Source organism: Dipodomys merriami, unplaced genomic scaffold (assembly GCF_024711535.1).
Source record: "Dipodomys merriami isolate MVZ:Mamm:240054 unplaced genomic scaffold, mDipMer1.0.p SCAF_5, whole genome shotgun sequence".
Classification (NCBI taxonomy): Eukaryota; Metazoa; Chordata; class Mammalia; order Rodentia; family Heteromyidae; genus Dipodomys; species Dipodomys merriami.
In genome coordinates, this window is record NW_027206068.1 from 16,511,553 (window position 1) to 16,530,165 (window position 18,613).

Sequence of the window (18,613 nt, forward strand, 5' to 3'; positions counted from 1 at the left end):
TTCACAAGAAGACAACTCTACCTTGAAGCACATTTCTTGTAAAAGAAATCACCACTGAAAATTGGGTAACTTTTTCAGAGCTTATATTCCTATTTTATGGCATCTAAAACATACTTTTTTTTTCTTTTTGCTGGACGTGGGGCTTGGACTCAAGGCCTAAGGGCTGTCCCTGAACTTTTTTTTTTTTTTTTTTATTAAGGCTAGCACTCTACCACCTGAGCCACATTGCCACGTCTAGCTTTTTCTGAGAAGTTAATTGGAGATAAGAGTCTCACAGATTTTCCTGGCCAGGTTGGCTTCCAAACAGTGATCCTTAGATCCCAGCCTCCAGAGTATCTAGGATTACAGGTGTCAGCTGTACCGGCACCCTGCTACTTTCCCAAATTCATAAATATCTTTGGGTATGGCACTCCTGTGTTTGTTTATCTATATGTTCATTTGTTCTGTCATTCTGGGATTGAACTCAGCTTGTACAAGGCAAGAGCTCTCCCACTGAGCTATATCCCCAGCCTGCCCTTCTGAGTTAATACCACCCTGTCTCTCAGATAAATGCTCACTTCTGTTGCTCTCATTTCCAACTATTTGACCTTGTTGCCTGTTTCCCTCTACTTTGTTGAGTCCATATTAACAATTTTAATTTTTGTTAAAGTAGTCATTAATATCAACTCTGTCTTGGTATGCTTCCTAAGTCCAGAGCTTCTAATTAACCTTGTTTGGGCACAGCCATCCAAAAGATTTTAATAGTCAACCTAGATAAGGAACCATATACAAATGAATTCAACATTGCCACTGTGTGACCATCATTTGTAACTATGGCATAATTAAAATAATAATATGGGGAGTTCTTTCTTGGCTTCAAAATATTAAGTACATCCCACTTGTCTTAATTATTACTTGTTCACTCATTAGTATTTATTTTAAAATATCTCAATAGAGTATTTTCTAATACATTTCAGAACAATAGCAAATAACATTCAATATTAAGGATTCTGGAGAGGTAATGAGTATATATATATATATATATATATACATGAATATATATACATATATATCTCATATCTCTCATATATAGTGTCCATATATACACAATACAAATTATATATGTAATATAATATGTATACTTATCTATGATAATATGCAATATATAATACATATAATATATACTATATATTTTAAGACTTTTTTTACATTGTGTGTGTGTATATGTGTGTGTGTGTATATATACCAGTCCTGGGGTTGTACTCAGGGCTTGAGTGCTGTCCCTGAGCTTTTATTTTTGCTCAAGACTAGTGCTCTACCACTTAAGCCACAGTTCTTATTCTGACTCTTTGGTGGTTAGACATCAGAGTCTCATGGACTTTCATCTTCCGGCTGGCTAAGAACCATGATCCACAGATCTCAGCCTCCTAAGTAGCTAGGATTACAGGTTTTTGTCACCAGCACCCAGATTTCTTGATTTTTAAATTATTATGTTCATGGGGGGGGGAAGCCATCACTTAGTTGAGCTAAGTTGTCACAATTTTATGCCTTGTACATATTTTAAAAATATGACAACTATTTTAATGGATCGGTTTAATGTGTTAGTATTAGTATTTTTAACATAGTAGTGGTGTATACAATTAAATTCCTTGCAATAAATATTTTGTTACTTGAGCACTATACTTTTTAAATGGCTAAAAGATGTGTAACTATTCATTTTTATGAAAAAAGCCTTAGTGTTGCTTTGTTTGGACTTTTTATTTCTCTATTAGTTCCTTTGTAAAAGAATTTTAAAGTTCTAAACCGCCTAAGTTTGAATACAAGCTGCAGAGTCACTTTGATGTCTTTCTCTGGCTGGGCCCACTTGCTGAGAAATACAAATGTCTAAGCCCAGTAGTACATGTACCCTGGTTTTCCCATCACATCTCAACAATTTGCACACACAGCTCCCCCATACCACAACATCCTTATAACGATTTACAGGACTTCTTGAGTTTCTTACTGTGTGGTTAGATTCTAAGACACAAACACATTTTAAAAAGTTTTTGTGCAAAACCAAACGAAACAGTAAGCTGTTATGTGCTGCCATCTAGTTAGACTACTCTATAAAACAAATGTTTAATTGAATTTCCATGAGCTGGCGAATTCAACACTTTGCAATCTTGATGTCAAAAAACCTGTGCATTCCAAAAGTGTTTCTCCAGGAATTAATAAATTTCCTTATGTGAATTTGAAAAGGGAATTGTTATGTCACTTGAGAGTTGCAGGGAAATGCTCTGGCCCCAAGCTGTGGGGCATCTTAGGACCTTATGCTCAACTTGCTCTCCACTTTTCTCCTTAGAACTGCTGAGAAATCCCAGAAGGGCCAACAGTAGCTTGGTTTCATGTCCCAGAATTGTTTGGTAATTACTTTGTGTTGGCACTTGAATAAAAGAGTTAAAACATTTCAGCACAGTATGTTGCTTAAGGTTTTTAACTTAAGAATTAAAGCGAAACAAAGTTATTCAATATTAGTCACAAAGAGGCAATGCAAATTCCACATAATGTGTAATCCAACTAAAGCATTCTAAAATGTTATTATTCCCCCAAACAAATGTGAGAGCAAGCAAATGTCTGTGGGTGGCTTGGTGGGGCTGGGAGTCAGGAACACTTCTGGAAAAACAACTGCAAATACATTTCTAACAGATGATGGGTCAATCGTGTGTATGTGTGTGTGTGTGTGTGTGTGTGTGTGTGTGTGTGTGTGTGTGTGTGTGTGTGTGTGTGTGCCTATCTGTCTGCACACTAAAAAGTGCATTCCTTCTTTCCTCAGGAGCACCCACACACACGTTTGCAAACTAGGCTACCTAAAGACAGCCTATATCTGAAAAGGACTCCAAAAGTCCCCTCCAGATCTATTTCTCATGGTGACCCAGAAAGCTGCTGGTATTGGTTTTTTGTTTTCAACAAAGTCACTAACCAAAATATGAATGATTCAATAGGGGAAAAAATTAAATAGTATTGGGAGGAAGGACTGCTAACCGCCTCAATGCTTTTAAAACAGTGCCACATCATGCTAAAAGAAGTTAACCCTTGTAATCTAATATAATAAGCAATAAAGTTTTCTCTGGCTGTTAATCAGGAGTAGTTAGGAGGGTACTTCATGCTATACTTTACAAATTAAGAGCACGACATCCTAAAATGTTAGTCTATTCATGAGCAGAGCATGTTAATAGCACAAAGGAACTTACCTATTTTTATTTCATACAGCATTAAAACTGGAATATATCATAGCACATACCCTGCCTAACTAACCCTCACATCTACACATGAGAAAAACAATCATCACCAAAGCTAAATGATTTGATGGAAGCACACAGATATCTAATGAAAGAATAAGGTTAAAGATTTAACCTCATTGGAACAAATTCCAATGAAGGAATACATTTTGATTAGCTGGATACTTTGCTAAATGAATCAATATAATACAAAAGTTTGATTTGTGGATCAATCTATTATTTTGAAATGACAGAGGCCATGTCCTGTTTTCAAAATATCATCTCTTTTTGTTATTTTACTGTTATTTTGTCATTGCAAAATTGACAGCTGCATTGGCTAAGGAAAGCTGACTTTTATCTCTGTGATTCAGAAGTAAAAAATTCCTATCTTTTGCCCCAGGGAAATTCTAGCCCCAATATACAAAAGGAACTTGAATAAAGACAAGAGAGAGGGGAGGAGAGTTTTTCAACACAAGATAAGAGATACTTTCTCTTTCACACTCCTCTTTCCCCTAATACACAACGGCTCCAATTCTTACAAAGTTAGGCAAATTTTCAAAATAATTATTAGATCGCTTGAATACTGAATAGTGGTATAGATTCTATGACTTCTGAGTAGCTGGTTTGAAATGCTCTTATAATCTCTTTTACGTTCTTCCCTGCTGTTCAGGGTAAAATAAATAGAGAAAAGAAAACTGTTCGTTAAAAACTCTCTTGGGCTGGGAAGTTGACTCAGTGGTAAAGCGCTTGCCTTGCATGCATGAGGCCCTGGGTTCCATTCCTCAGCACTACATAAGCAGAAAAAAAGTTGGAAGTGGCACTGTGGCTCAAGTGGTAGAGCGCTAACCTTGAGCTGAAGAGCTGAGGGACAGCGCCCAGGCCCATAGTTCAGCCCCAATGACCAACAAAAACAAAAACAAAAACACTCTCTTGCTAGGCGCTGGTGGCTCATGCCTGTACTCTAAACTACTCAGGAGGCTGAGATTTGAAAATGGAGTTTTAAAGCCAGTGCAGGCAGTAAAGGCCATGAAACTCTTATGTCTAATAATCCACCAGAAAACTAGAGGACGCACTGTGCTCAAGTGGTAGAGTGCTTGCCTTGAACTGAAGAGCTGAGGGATAGCGCCCAGGCCCACAGTTCAAGCACCAGGACCAACAAAATAAACAAAAACCTCCTTTTGTTTCTGTTTTTATCTTTCTTTTCCTTTTGTTTTTATCTTTTTTTATTGTGAAAATACCATGCAGAGGGGTTACAATTACATGGGCAAGGTAATGAGTACATTTCTTATCAAGCATTGTTGCCTCCTACTTTGTTTCCCCTTTCCATCCCTTCCCATCTCCCACCCCGCCACACCCCCACACCTCGTCACCTCTGGCCAAAGTTATAAAGTTCGTTTTTCGACTTAATGACTTATACATCTCATTATTGCAATGGGTCCACCTGAATCCCTATTTAAACGGTTTGTTTTTGCCCTTCCCCTCCACAAATTATACCAACATCAAATACAATGAAAGCAGGGGGGAGCGGGGAGGGACATACAAAGCAACAAAGAAATCATCTTATAAATATGTTAGAAACAATCACAAGAAAGAACAAACATGTGAATACTTATCTCAGGGTTAATTACACCTAACATCAACTTATCTGACCTTTTCTGCTTGTCTCAGACATATACTAGTTATTGCAAATAAGGGAAACCATGGCACCTATGCATCATGAAAATGGCAATAATTCCCAAGGCTATCTACAAATTCAATGTGATACCTATCAATATTCCAACCTCATTCTTCAAGGAAATAGAAGAGGCAATCCAAACATTCATATGGAACAATAAAAGATGCCGAATAGCAAAAACGATCCTCAACAGAAAGAACAGAGCTGGAGGAATATCAATACCAAATTTCAAACTCTACTACAAACTATAGTAAGCAAAACAGCTTAGTACAGGCACAAGAACAGACCTGAGGACCAATGGAATAGAATTGAAAACCCAGAAATGAACCTACAGACATATAGCCATCTAATCTTCAATAAGGGAGCTAAAAAATAGAATGGAAGAAAGACAGCCTCTTCAGTAAATGGTGCTGGCAAAACTGGTTAATCACTTGTAGAAAAATAAAGCTAGTTCCTTATATATCACCCTACACCAGAATCAATTCCAATGGATCAAAGACCTCGGAGTCAAAGCAGACATTCTGAAAACATAGGATGGAATAGGAGAAAACCTAGGCCTCCTTGGCACAGGCCGAAATTTTCTTAATAGAGACCCAGAAACACAACAAATCAAAGAAAGGTTGGACAAATGGGATTGCATGAAATTGCAGAGCTTCTGAGTATATTTCTTATCAAGTATTGTTGCCTTCTCCTTTGTTTCCCCTTCCCATCTCTTCCCATCTCCCCATCCCTTCCCCCCACCCCTGCACCAAAGTTGTAAAGTTTGTTTTTCGACATAATGTCTTGTACATCTCATTGTTGCAATGGGTCCACCTGTATCTCTATTTAAACAATTTGTTTTTTTCCCTTTCCCTCCACAAATTATACCAACATCAAATACAGTGAAAACAGGGGTTATACCATGGGGGAGGGACATACAAAGCAACAAAGAAATATCTTATAAATACGCTAGAAATAATAGCAAGAAAGAAAAAAGACATTTGAGTCCTCATCTTGGGGTTCATTTCGCCTAACATCAACTTACCTGACCATTTCTGCTTGTCTCAGACATATACTAGTTATTGCTTTCCATTTCCTAACAAATGGGGCAATGTCATTCTTTCTGATGGAGACATAGAATTCCATTGTGTTGGTGGAAGTGTAAACTTGTTCAACCACTTTGGAAAGTAGTATGGAGGTTCCTCAAAAAACTCCACATAGAGCTCCCCTATGACCCAGGAATCCCACTTTTGGGTATTTACCTGAATGATCACAAACAAAACCATGCTAAAGCTACCAGCACAACTATGCAGATTTACCATAACTAAGATATGGAACCAACCCAGATGCCCCTCTGTAGATGTTTTTATCTTGTATGGAGCTAAATATCTCAAGATAATATGCACTTAGTTAATTACTTCTAATTTCCAATTTGAATGTCCCTAAAAATTGTCAAAGATACAAAAGGATATTAAAGTCCTAAATATCTCAAAATGAATTAGGTTTTAATGATTTTAAAATCTGAATTTCATGGCTTTAAAAAATTAATTTGCATTTCTTTTATGGCTAGGGAGGTTGATCATTTCTTCATGTGTCTATAGGCCATCCTTCTTTCCTCTTCAGAGAAGTTTCTCTGTAAGTCTTTAGCCCACTTATTTATTGGTCAGTTGTTTATTCGAGGATTTGTTGTTGGAGGATTTAATATTTTGAGTTCCAGGTATATTTTAGATATGAGACCCTTGCCCTTGTATGGCTAGTGAAGATCTTCTCCCAATCCGTGGGCTTTCTATTGATCTTGCTAGCTATGTCCTTTGCCATGCAGAAGCTCTGCAATTTCCTATTGAGCATTGTTACCCCCTCCTTTGTTTTCTCCTACTAACCCTTCCCTCCTCATCTCCCTCCCCTCTCTCCTGCCCCAAAGTTGTAAAGTTGGTTTTCCACATAGTGTCTTGTATGCCTCATTGTTACAATGCGTCAACCTGTATCCTTGTTTCAGCATTTTGTTATTTCCCTTCCCCTCCTCAAATTAGAAAAATGTATATACAAGATGCAGGGCACTGGAATGCTTGCCTCATTTTCATCATTCAATCCCTATGATGGACCCTTTGACTGATCACCATGTTGTTGGTATCACATCAATCAGTGCTACAGGAGTTGAATAATCCAATTTGAAACTATACCAGACTAAAAATAAAATGATATATGGTGAGAAAGGAATGATAATGGCATTTTTGCATTACTAACAATGTGAACCATTCTACTGTCCTTTTATCTGTATACTTTGCTCCTTTAGAAAATCAGGAAAACCACTAGTAGCCTATGATCAGCCACTGCCAGTTTGGCGTGGTTGGGAGCAAATCAGCAGAGACCTAAACAAGGAGGGGGGGGGAATGTAAGCACCAATGTCTTAGCTGGCAAAAGCATCAAAAAAAAATGTTGATCAGGAAAACATCTCTAGCAGATACAAACAGGAGTCAGGAAAGATCTCATGAATCAATTCATTTTGCCTGTTACGATCAGTCTACCATGAATAAATCTCCTTGCTTGTATTTTATTTATACAGTATGGGATTATTTTAAAAAGAGAATAGTTTGGACTCTAGATTGCACTGTCAAAAATGTAGATTCTCTAAAGACAGCTTTAAGATTTAACCAGAGAAGCCAGGCTCTGGTGGCTCACACCAGTAATCCTAGCTACTCAGAAGACTGAAATCTGTCAAAGCCAGCTGGGACAGAAAAGTCCCCATGAGACTCTTATCTCAAATAAACTACTCAAAAAGCCAGAAGTGGCTCTATGGCTCAAGTAGTAGAGTTCTAGTCTTGAGTCCAAAGAGATCCAGGGACAGTGCCCTGAGTTCAAGCCCCAGGACTAGCAAAAAACAACAAAAAAAGATTCACCAGAGGAAGAAAGCCCTCTGACATGTAAAATGGATGGGCACTGGAACATGATGGGTAAGGTGTCTTCACTGAGAAAAGAAGCAGGAAATAACTCTAGCTCATTTTCCTTCACATTTCCTTCACATTTCTCAGTAGAGGATACATTTTATCCAACTTAGAACTTTAAGTATAAAAAAACACTTGGATAATTCCATCCTAAACACATAATAAACTTGTGAGACTAAGTTGGCACAAGTTGCTTTGGTTTAGTCATTCACAATCTTAACTGCTGAATGACCCAATAAATATCACTACTGGTTTATCTCCATAGGTGAAAATATATAAAGAAAACATTTATCCTTAAAAACTAACAATAGATGAGTGGCTTTGGCATATTCAGTCAATTTTTTTGTAGTGTGCAGAGAAAGATCACAGTGATCCAACTCACACTATCAAATATAGACAAGTGTACTTGACCTGAGGACCGTTCTGTCTGCATCAGCAACTTAATTTCAACCAAAATTCTTTATAGATTTAATGTAGTCTCAATGTTTCCATGTTCTCATGCTATAATCATAACTAAAATAATATTCATTTATTTTTTCCCGAGTAATTGATCTCTATAAGACAATGGACAAATCACAATGTCAGTCTATAAGAGCAGGGGCAGACATTATCTACCTGTGAAAATTAAATTCCAGTTAGGGCACATGATTAGAATGTAATATAGATCCAATAAATTATTTTAAGTTAATAAATGCTCAAATGAGAAGAGAAAAGATAAGGAAGGTATATTTATTTGGAAAGTGTTTCAGATTTAGATGCAGAATGTTACTGGATTTTAGGCAACAAAAGACATTTATAGTAAATAAATAGCTGCTAATCAACTTCATATTTTGCAAATTTGACAATGTGAGTTTTTCCAAATTGATTTCAAATTTGTCTATCAGCCTTTGAAAGACTAAAGAAACATAATTTTCTTTGTAGAAATGAGACTCACTAGCAATTTGCAAAGTTTAAAGAAATACTGACACAATAAAAATGTTCAAACCTCTACCATAAACTTTAAAATATATTAGTAAATAGTCACTTCAATGAACAGAAGAGACTTTTCTTGGTAACTAGACAGTTCATCTTTTAAATGTATTCTTTTCCATGAGGTCAAATTACCATATATCTAAATTCAAAATTCGTATTGAGAAAGAACAATTATTCCTTAGCACTTTGTAAAGTTAATCTTTCTGAAAAAATTAACTCAGTAAATGTTGCCTATTTGTAAAAAATATTGCCACCATATGTACATAGTAAAAGTCACAACAGAATATTCACATCTGGCTCTGCTCAGTCCATTCACCCTGAGTACCTACTGTGTGTCTAGCTCAGAGTCAGCTGGTAAGCCCTGTGCTATTTGTGTCTATGAGGAACCATCAATCACCCTGTTTGCACTATGTGGTTAACATTTTCTACTACTACTGAAATGAATACTGACCTCTTTACATGATTTATTTAAGTAAGTCAAAGAGTGTGGCCAATTCAGGATTACCTCACATTTATTTAGCAGCCCAGTTTCTTGTAGCCGTGACCAGATGCTCTGTATTCTTCCAGCGTGCTCTGGGTGGGTGGTGGAACTGCCACAAATGCACTGGTGCTTCAGCATCAGGGGATCATAGGCAATTCCTTCAAGACAAAGGAAGCACAGCCCAAGATTGAGTAATGATACAAGCTAGTCAAGATACTCCAAAAGCCATTCTTCCCAAAGTAAATTTCACAAAAAAGAGAAACAATCTGTATCACAAAGGTATCAGGTCCACCTAAGAGATAGCTAGTCACGTATATCTTCATCTTCATATATGTGAAAACCTTCAACTCATGGCATGACCAGAACCTAGATTTTAGTTTCCTGACCCTTCAAAGTAATATTAAAGGTGACAGTTAAAGAAATTTCATACACATTTATAAAAATATATATTCTATAAACTAATATTACTAGTGCATAAGATCATTCTGAATTGTTTCTTGGTAAATAATTCAGTAGACACTTAAATTTTCTTGTCAAAGTCACAAAATGAGATGTGTTTTTAAATCATGAATCTATTGAATGAGAATTTTTTTTGTAATTGAAAATGGTGTGGGTCATAAAGAGGCCCTAGAATGAATAAGCAAATTTAACAGTCATAATTTACATTAGGGATCAGTTCTTGGAATAAACTGGAAACATTTCCAACTCCTTCCCTCTACTGTAATACAGATTCATCAAGGTTGAACAGAAAAGTTTCTTCTTGCTAACTTTTTTTTCCTTGTAATTTAGGCTGTTACATAAACATGGCTAGTGTTATTCTTACAATATTATGGTATACTTGAGCCAATTCTTTTTAAAATGTATGTCAAGGATGGAGGAGGAATTATCTGACAATAAAGGATGAAGCATATAATCATGAAGAATATAACCATGTATATATAAATGTATAACATAAGAAGCAAAAATATAATTAAAAAGTAAATATAATTAATATGTAAAAATATACCACAAATTATTTCTGAATCAGGATATTTTTAAAAATTCAATAAATATAATTTTTCAAAATTTAGTAGAGGTTTCATAGATAATAAATAAAATCCACCATCAGAGCTTAGCTTGTCATGATTTAATTAGATCCTGCTATGGGAAAGAGTCTATGAGAGTTTGATGAAATGAATTATTAAGGGTGCATAAAATATGACTTTTTGAAGCAACAAGTTAGAAGACAATTATAACTCTGGAACATTTTAAGAGGCTTTCTACCCATAAGCCTATTCCTTGGGGAGAAAAATGTTGCTTACAAAATTGCTTGGCATAAGAAATTATTGAACCTATCAAATCTCTGCCAATGAATGACTATCAGAGTAGATTTTTGGGGGAGGTGGGGGATCAGGAGAAGTATACATGATAAGAAAAAAAAGACAAAAAATCAATTTAAGAGCAGATAAGTACCAGTAATTTATATTGCAAAGTAAGTTTAATTAAATAAATTTTCTTCTTCTTTTGGCTCACATTATTGTGTTAGAAGATTGTTGGGAGACTATTTTCCCTTGAGTGTGCTAAATTCATGCAGAAGAATGACATATGCATTTTGAAGCCATGTGGTAAAAATTATGTAAAAGAAAAAAATAGTGTTTTATGGATCTAAATAATGTCCATTGTTAAGACTCAAATTACTTCAAAACCTGTCTTTTTGCCTGTCCTTGACCAACTAATATTTTCATCCTCAGTCTTGGCATGTCTTCTGAGCAGCATACATGCACGCTTTATTCCTCAGTTGCCCTTCCAAACTTTCACGTAAGTATCTTATGGCTTTCATAAAGTGAGAACTGCACTCAGTTTTCCCCCTTTCACAAAGGACATCAGGATTCCTCATTACTCATGCCAGAAACGTTAGTGTCCTCTTGACATTTCCACTCCTAGAAACTAAGGGAGAGCCTGCTTCCCCTCCAAAACAGATATTGAATCATTCATTTCTTATCTCCACTGCCCAAAGCACACATAATCCCAAGAACCATTATCACTAATCTGAACTCCTGAAATAGCATGGTAACTAGCTACCTGACTTTCACTCCATTGCATTGGCCACACTGCATTAGCTACTTTTGCTTAAATACTTAAGGGACTTTGCTGAGGAGATTGAAATGCCCCAAGGACAGCACAGCTACCGCCCCTGCCTACCTCTCCACCTTCACTGCACATACCACCTGCCTTTATCTCTAGCACTCCTTCCTCCATTCCTCAAAAACATCAAAACCATGTCAGTGTTGCATCCTCAAAACTCTGTTCCTTCTATTCCAGAAATTCTTCTGATCTCCATTACTCCAACCTTCATCCATATAATTTCTTCCTATTCTTCAAGACTACTTACTTATTTGTTTATGTGTTTGTATTAGAATACAGTAATTGTACAAACAGGTCGATCCATTGTGACATATTCACACACACACACACACACACACACACACACACACACACACACACACACACACACACACACATAATGAATCCCTATCAATCTTGCCCCCTCTATAATTCCCCCTTATCCTTCTCCTTGCTTTCCAACACAAGCTCCACGGACCTCGTTATTTAATTTACTTGCCTACAAACAAGATGTTTCAATCATATTCATCCTCATTTACCCTCCTCATTGGCCCCACTCTATCCACACCCTTATCAGCCTATTTCTCCTTCCCAAACCTCCAACTTCCTGTTGATCAAAAGCACTCACTGAGATTCTTTGTTACACTCACATAATTGCAATGTCTTTTTAAATGTCACTTCTCCAACAAAGCATTTCTGAGACCACTAAACTACATCTTCTACTACTGTGTCTGATTTCTAAGCTTCCTCTAAATTTCCTCCAGAGCATCGATGACAAAATCGATGATAAAATTTTGTTACGTGTACTTTTTTTTACTTAGATGGTTAGATCTTTGAAAGCACTGATGATAATTCTATGGATTACTTTGAATTACCAGTCTGAAATCATGTTTGGAAAAAGGTTCTCTGAAAAGTCCTCTAAAGTATGGTGCAATGAATGAATTAAAGACACAAATATTTCCCTCACAAACTTGTCTGCTTTTCCTGCTGAATCTAATTTGTGCATTTTCTTGGCCTTCTAAAGTTTATGTTGCCTTTCCTCCTTAACATTCTACCTTCTACTAGATATGCCTTTCTTCGAATGAACAAGTACCTCTACTATAGGCATTAAGTAAATTTAGCTTTGTATTTCTACAACTATTTTACACAATGTCCATTTTTTCACTTTGTCCAAAATCCAATAGGATTTTTGCATAAAGTCAAATGGGATGACATTTAAAAAGCCATAAATAAAAATTCAGGGAGGCAAGCAGACATGGAGAATAATATTCAAAAGAAAAACTTACACAAATCTTAGATATCTTACGCAGAGGTGTTTTAACAGTTCAGATTTATCAAGCAATTATTAGTTGCTATTACATAAACAGGAGCAATTTAACAATTTAACTTTCAACTACAATTTCCAACCACAAAAATAATTGATATATTAACAATATGGAAACCAAAAGTTATCTGCCTATTTTGAATAATATTCAGGAGTATACATTTTTATTACTATTTGCTTATCTTTTTCAATTTCACCTCTAGACATGTCCACAATCACTTCCATTGTAATTTTTCCCCTTTAACAACATTTTCCCTCGAATTCACTGCCAAGAAACAGAAACTTGTGAAACAAGTTATGGTAGCTAGGAAGTATTGCCAGGTATCTGGAGATTATAATACAAAGTCCAGGAGCTCTTGGAAAGACATTCAAATTTAAGGAGAAATAAATAAAATCTGGAACCCCAAGCCTCCACTGACTCATCTTAATGATGTATCAATGAGGTGTTAACAGGTAGGCTGCAAGGTGAGACTTTAACCTCATTCTTCATCTCCATGCCTTACCTTTCTTTTTTTTTCTTTAAAAACAGAAACTTATGGGGTGAGAAATAAGCCTGCTCTTCTCTTTGGGGTTCATATGGAATTCTACTTTGGTTTGACTCTTTCTCCCTGACTGATTACCACTTGCAATGCCAGTTGAGCAATGTTTATCTTGATTAATTAGACAAGATTTTAAGTTATGTAAAAGAATCTTAATATCTTTACCTGCATTTTAATCCTAATAGTATGTTTTAAAATAAAACCTTCCTGAGATGTTTAGATTGCTTTTTAGATGCATTTGGAATTTTGTGTTTGCTCTGGATTTCAGTTTTATTTAATGAGGTAGTATATTTGAAGGATTAAACGCAGTGTGTTTCTCTTCCTTAATCATTACATATAGGTAGGTCATTTGTTACTCATAAAAATTACTCCTACATGATTACACTAAGTCTATTGAGACCAGCTTGGTTCAGAAATTTGAGTTCAGCATCTTTGGACAAAATTCTCTAGCTCCTAACAATGAACAATCTCAGCATTTCTGATACATGAGAGTTACACTTTCCAAAGATGTTCGTTAAACAAATGTAATAAACCATTTCTAGGGCTAAGGAACTGGGACACAGAGGAACATAATGGCATTTCTCATCAAGGGCTTATATCTAATAGCCAGTTTTAATACTTGTATTTCAAGCCTTATTTTATCATGCCTAACATAATTTAGTAGTAGAAGTGACACATGCATGAAGAAATTATAGGACAAATATTGTATTTGATGTGTGCTAGTCTTGGGGTTTGAACTCAGGGCCTGGGCTTTTGTGCTCAAGGCTGATGCTCTACCATGTTGAGCCACAAGCTCTATTTCCAGCTTTTTTGCAAGCTAGTCAGAAATCAGTCTCATGGACTTTCCTGTCTGGGCTGGCTTTAAACTGCAATCCACAGATTTTAGCCTCCTAAGTAGCTATGATTACTGACATGAGCCACCAGTGCCAGGCCTACGACAAGTTGTTTTTTGTTTTGGTGCTGGTCATGGGCACTGTCCCTGAGCTTCTTTGCTCAAGGCTAGCACTCTAACACTTAAGTCAAAGCTCCACTTCTAGCTTTTTAGGTAGTTTTTAGTGGAGATAAGAGTCTCACAGACATTCCTGCCTGGGCTGGCTTTGAACCACATCCTTAGAACTCAACCTCCTCATTGTTAGGATTATAGGCATGAGCCAGCAGCACCCAGCTGATGACAAGTATTTCTAAATCAATGTTTTCTAGGAAAGAAAAATTTGTGAGGTCAGAGATGTCTTAGAAATAAAATGACAATGTGACCTGCAAATGGTAGAATTACTAAAATGGATAAAAGAGACTTCAGCCAGTTCTTTATATTCATAAATTCTACAGTTACAGACTCAACTGTGAATCAGAAATATCGAGGAAAAAATCACATCTGTACTGAACATGTACAATTTTACCTTGTTCCTATCTTTGAAACAATATAATTGACCAACTGTTTACATAGTTATTTACATTGTGCTAGGCATCACAAGTAATCTAGTTATAATTTAAGGTATACAGGGGATTTGTGTAGGCTATATTTGCCATTCTGTATAAGGGGTTTGGTATCTATTGGGAGTCCTTGAATCAACCTCTATAGATATTGAGTACTGACTATATTTTGAAACAACAGTCATTTCTAACAACTTCAAAAATGTTCCCATAACAGCTACAAGTGTCTTTTATGTCTAAAATTCTAATCTTTCCATAAGGTATACCTTGCCTTATTTTTCCTTTTCTACCATACATTTTACTACTTGCAATATTTGTCATATTTTAAATCTGGAAGACATACACCAAATGATCAAATAGTGTGACTTATGTAGGAATATTAATATGTCAGTTAGGCAAATAAAGTAATATCTAGAAATGATTTTTTAAATATTGATCAATTGTGCCTTTTATTAGATAAGAACATCACTAAGGTTTACAATTTTGTTTTTTTGTTTGTTTTGCTTTTTATGTAATTCTTATTATCGAAGTATCAGGTGGAAAGGAAGTGGGAAGAAGAAATTTCCACCATTGGCCTTCCAATTTCTATGGAAGTCTATTGGAGCCTATGAAATGGATTAAAGGTTGCCATTCACCTACAGAGCCAAAACAGAGAGCCAACAAGCATGTAAACTGGAAAAAAAAAAAGGGAAGCCAAACATAATTCACATTTGTTGGCTAAATATCTGGAGAGATTTTTTTCACATACAGGAATGAGTAATCAAAACTAAAGTAAAAAATGAGCAGAGCTCATGACAATATTCTACAGAAACTATAGAGGACATTTAAATACTACCTAGCTCAGTGAACATGACTAACCAAAATAAGATTTCAGAAAAAAATGCTTTGGCATCTTCAAATGTCAAACAAATGACGGATAAAACAGTAGTCACAGCTAAAGGTCAAGGTCAAACTAAATTTAATATACAATGGAATAAGCAAAAGATAATGGATAAGTAGGAATTGTAAGGAAATTAGAAAGGCAACAAAATTAACATAGATCTTGGAGATAAAAAGGCAGGAATTCACATTTCATAAAACTAGATCAGTGCTACATTATAAATTTGAGATGCCCTGGGAATTTAAACAAAAAGACAAAGAGACATACACAATGAGGTTAAAAATTTGGAAGTCAGACACAAAACATCTAAACAAAATCTTTAGATGGGGAACATGGTGGAAAGGGTGACATGTTGAATGACATGAAATGACATGACAACTAGTTACAGATAACAATAGGAAAGAAAAATAAAATTTAAAACCTGTGGCTTTCAGAGGAGAAAATCAGACTTAGTGAATAACTGGAAAGCAGGAATAACTGAAGAAACCTCACATAACTAAACAGCACCGTATGAGTAAATAGCTAGAAATGTTCGTCATAATGCTGTTTTCTAGCTCATTTGATTGTGTGTGTGTGTGTGTGTGTGTGTGTGTGTGTGTGTGTGTGTGTGTGTGTAAGTAAGCCATCTCATGTGCTAGTAATGTACCTTCGTGCTAGGGTTAGAAAGAACAAAAAACAGTCTTCCTTTACAGACTAGAATAAATGAATAAAACCTAATTTTTTGATGGAGAAATACAGTCTATTATAAAGAAACATGACAGAATAGTTTGGGCCGGGCACTGGTGGCTCATGCCTGTAATCCTAGCTACTCAGGAGGCTGAGATCTGAGGATCTCGGTTCAAAGCCAGCCTGGGCAGGAGAGAAGGTGAGACACCTATCTCCTATAAACCACCAGAAAACCGGAAGTGGCGCTGTAGCTCAAGTGGTAGAGCGCTCGCCTTGAGCTGAAGAGCTGAGGGACAGCTCCCAGGCCCAGAGTTCAAGCCTCATGACCGACAAAAAAAAAAGAATAGTTTGGATTTAGTTGAGTAAGTAAAGCTTTCTAAAGGAAATAACATTGAAACTAAAACCTGAATAACTTGAAGGATTAAGTGGAATTAAATAACTTTAATTTTAAAAAAATTAGAGAAAAGGCCAATAGTGCTGTACTTACATTGAAATATTTAAACATATTTGATTTTCCATTATGATTTGCCTCTGAATAAACATCTATTTGGGACATATTAAATTATTTTAATGACTTTAATGACTTTCATTTCAGCATGATGATTCTATTTCATGTTAGACTCCATCTTAAAGGATAATGTTATAAGGGCTTTATTTAAATAGATTTGAATTGAAAGAAGTCTTTTGATTTTTGATAGAGAAGATGAAGCTAGTGAAATTGTTAATAGTTTTTTTTGTGAATGCCATTTTGCACAAACTAACACAATATTAACATCTGTTACCTATTCTCTTGTCAGAAGGGCAAAATTTCATCATTGTCAAGAATAAGTGAGTAAAAAGAGAAAGTAAACACATTGGTAGAGAAAGAAAACACATGCTCTTAATTACCTGAAATGCATATGAATGCCTTTCCTTATCTTTAAATCTAATTTAACAGCTATTCTAAAATTGGTTATTACCTACATTTAACTATAGCATTAAAATCCAAATGAGAGTGTGGTAGGTGATCTTTACCATTCACCATCTTCATTATCTCTACAGCAGCTACAAGAACTCAAGTTCTTTGTGTCATCTTGGAGATACAGCCTCTAAACCTCTGCAGGCCACTGTGAATTGGTTATATCCGAGGGTTTCTTCTGGAGTCTGTCTAGCACCTCAAAAGACACGTGTTGGACACTGCATCTTTCTTAACTGTCTAGACTTAGGCATTTCCTACCTGGAAATTTGTATTTTTCTTACAAAAATAAAAGAAGGGTGTGGTAACTAGCCACTGAGGATCTACACTGATGGTGAAGGGTTGAAGGATGTGGCTGAAAAATCACACAAGTCTAAGTGTTAGATGACTTTTCAGTATAGCTCTATAAAATGGGTTGAAACCAACTACACAGTATCAGAATGTGCTGTTTCATTCTTTCTTACACTTAAAGGAACAGATCTTGAGTGTGTATGCTTTTCTTCTGAAAATAAATGTATTCTCAAAGAATATACTTTTTATAGGCTTTAGCATATGTACAATAGATAATAAAAAGTCTATAGAAAGAAGTTAAATTCGTGTGTGTGTGTGTGTGTGTGTTGTGTGTGTGTGTGTGTGTGTGTGTTGTGTGTGTGTGTGTGTGTGTGCTAGTCCTGGGACATGAACTCAGGGCCTAGGCACTGACCCTGTACTTTTTTGCTCAAGGCTAGTGTTCTTACACTTGAGACACCGCTTTACTTCAAGCTTTTTGGTTGTTAATTCTTCAAAGTCTCACAGACTTTCCTGCCAGGGCTGGCTTCAAACCACAATCTTCAGATCTCTGCCTCCTGAGCAGCCAGAATCATAGGCATGGTCCATGAGTGTCCAGCAAAGATGTTTAATTTTTAAAATACGTATTCACTCATAATAGAAATGAAAGCCTTTAGAATTCACATCTGAATTAAAGATTATTTTTAAAAATCAAAAGGAGAGGGGCTGGGACGGTGGCTCAGTGGTAGAGTGCTTGCCTTGTATGCATGAGGCCCTGGGTTCGATTCCTCAGCACCACATAAGCAAAAAAGAAAAAAGCCGGAAGTGGTGCTGTAACTCAAGTGGTAGAGCGCTATCCTTGAGCTGAAGAGCTGAGGGACAGCGCCCAGGCCCAGAGTTCAGGCCCCATGACCAGACCCCAAAAAAGAAATTAAAAGGAGGAAAACATAATACAAGATAATGTATAAAAATTTGCAGGATAGATAGATAGATAATTATAAACTACTTAGTCACCAGGCAGCAGAGTAATTATTTTAAAGTAATATTTACTTTCAATACTTTCCTCTTGCACTAGAAAATTCCAAACTGTTTACTATGCAATTTATGCTATATATTTTACTTATTTGAGTAACACTTACATAGAATGCCTATAATAATAATTA

At 36.0% G+C, this 18,613-nt stretch overlaps 1 protein-coding gene across 6 annotated transcripts in view; it reads right to left on the reverse strand.

Annotated features, from left to right (window-relative positions):
- Positions 1–18,613, reverse strand: part of Hdac9 (histone deacetylase 9) — an 851,473-nt gene that overhangs the window by 231,105 nt on the left and 601,755 nt on the right. For all 6 annotated transcript variants that reach the window (XM_069996136.1, XM_069996137.1, XM_069996140.1 and 3 more), the window contains one exon: positions 9,310–9,443. In XM_069996136.1, coding sequence (XP_069852237.1) covers positions 9,310–9,443 — 134 coding nt within the window. The remainder of the gene's footprint in view (positions 1–9,309; positions 9,444–18,613) is intronic.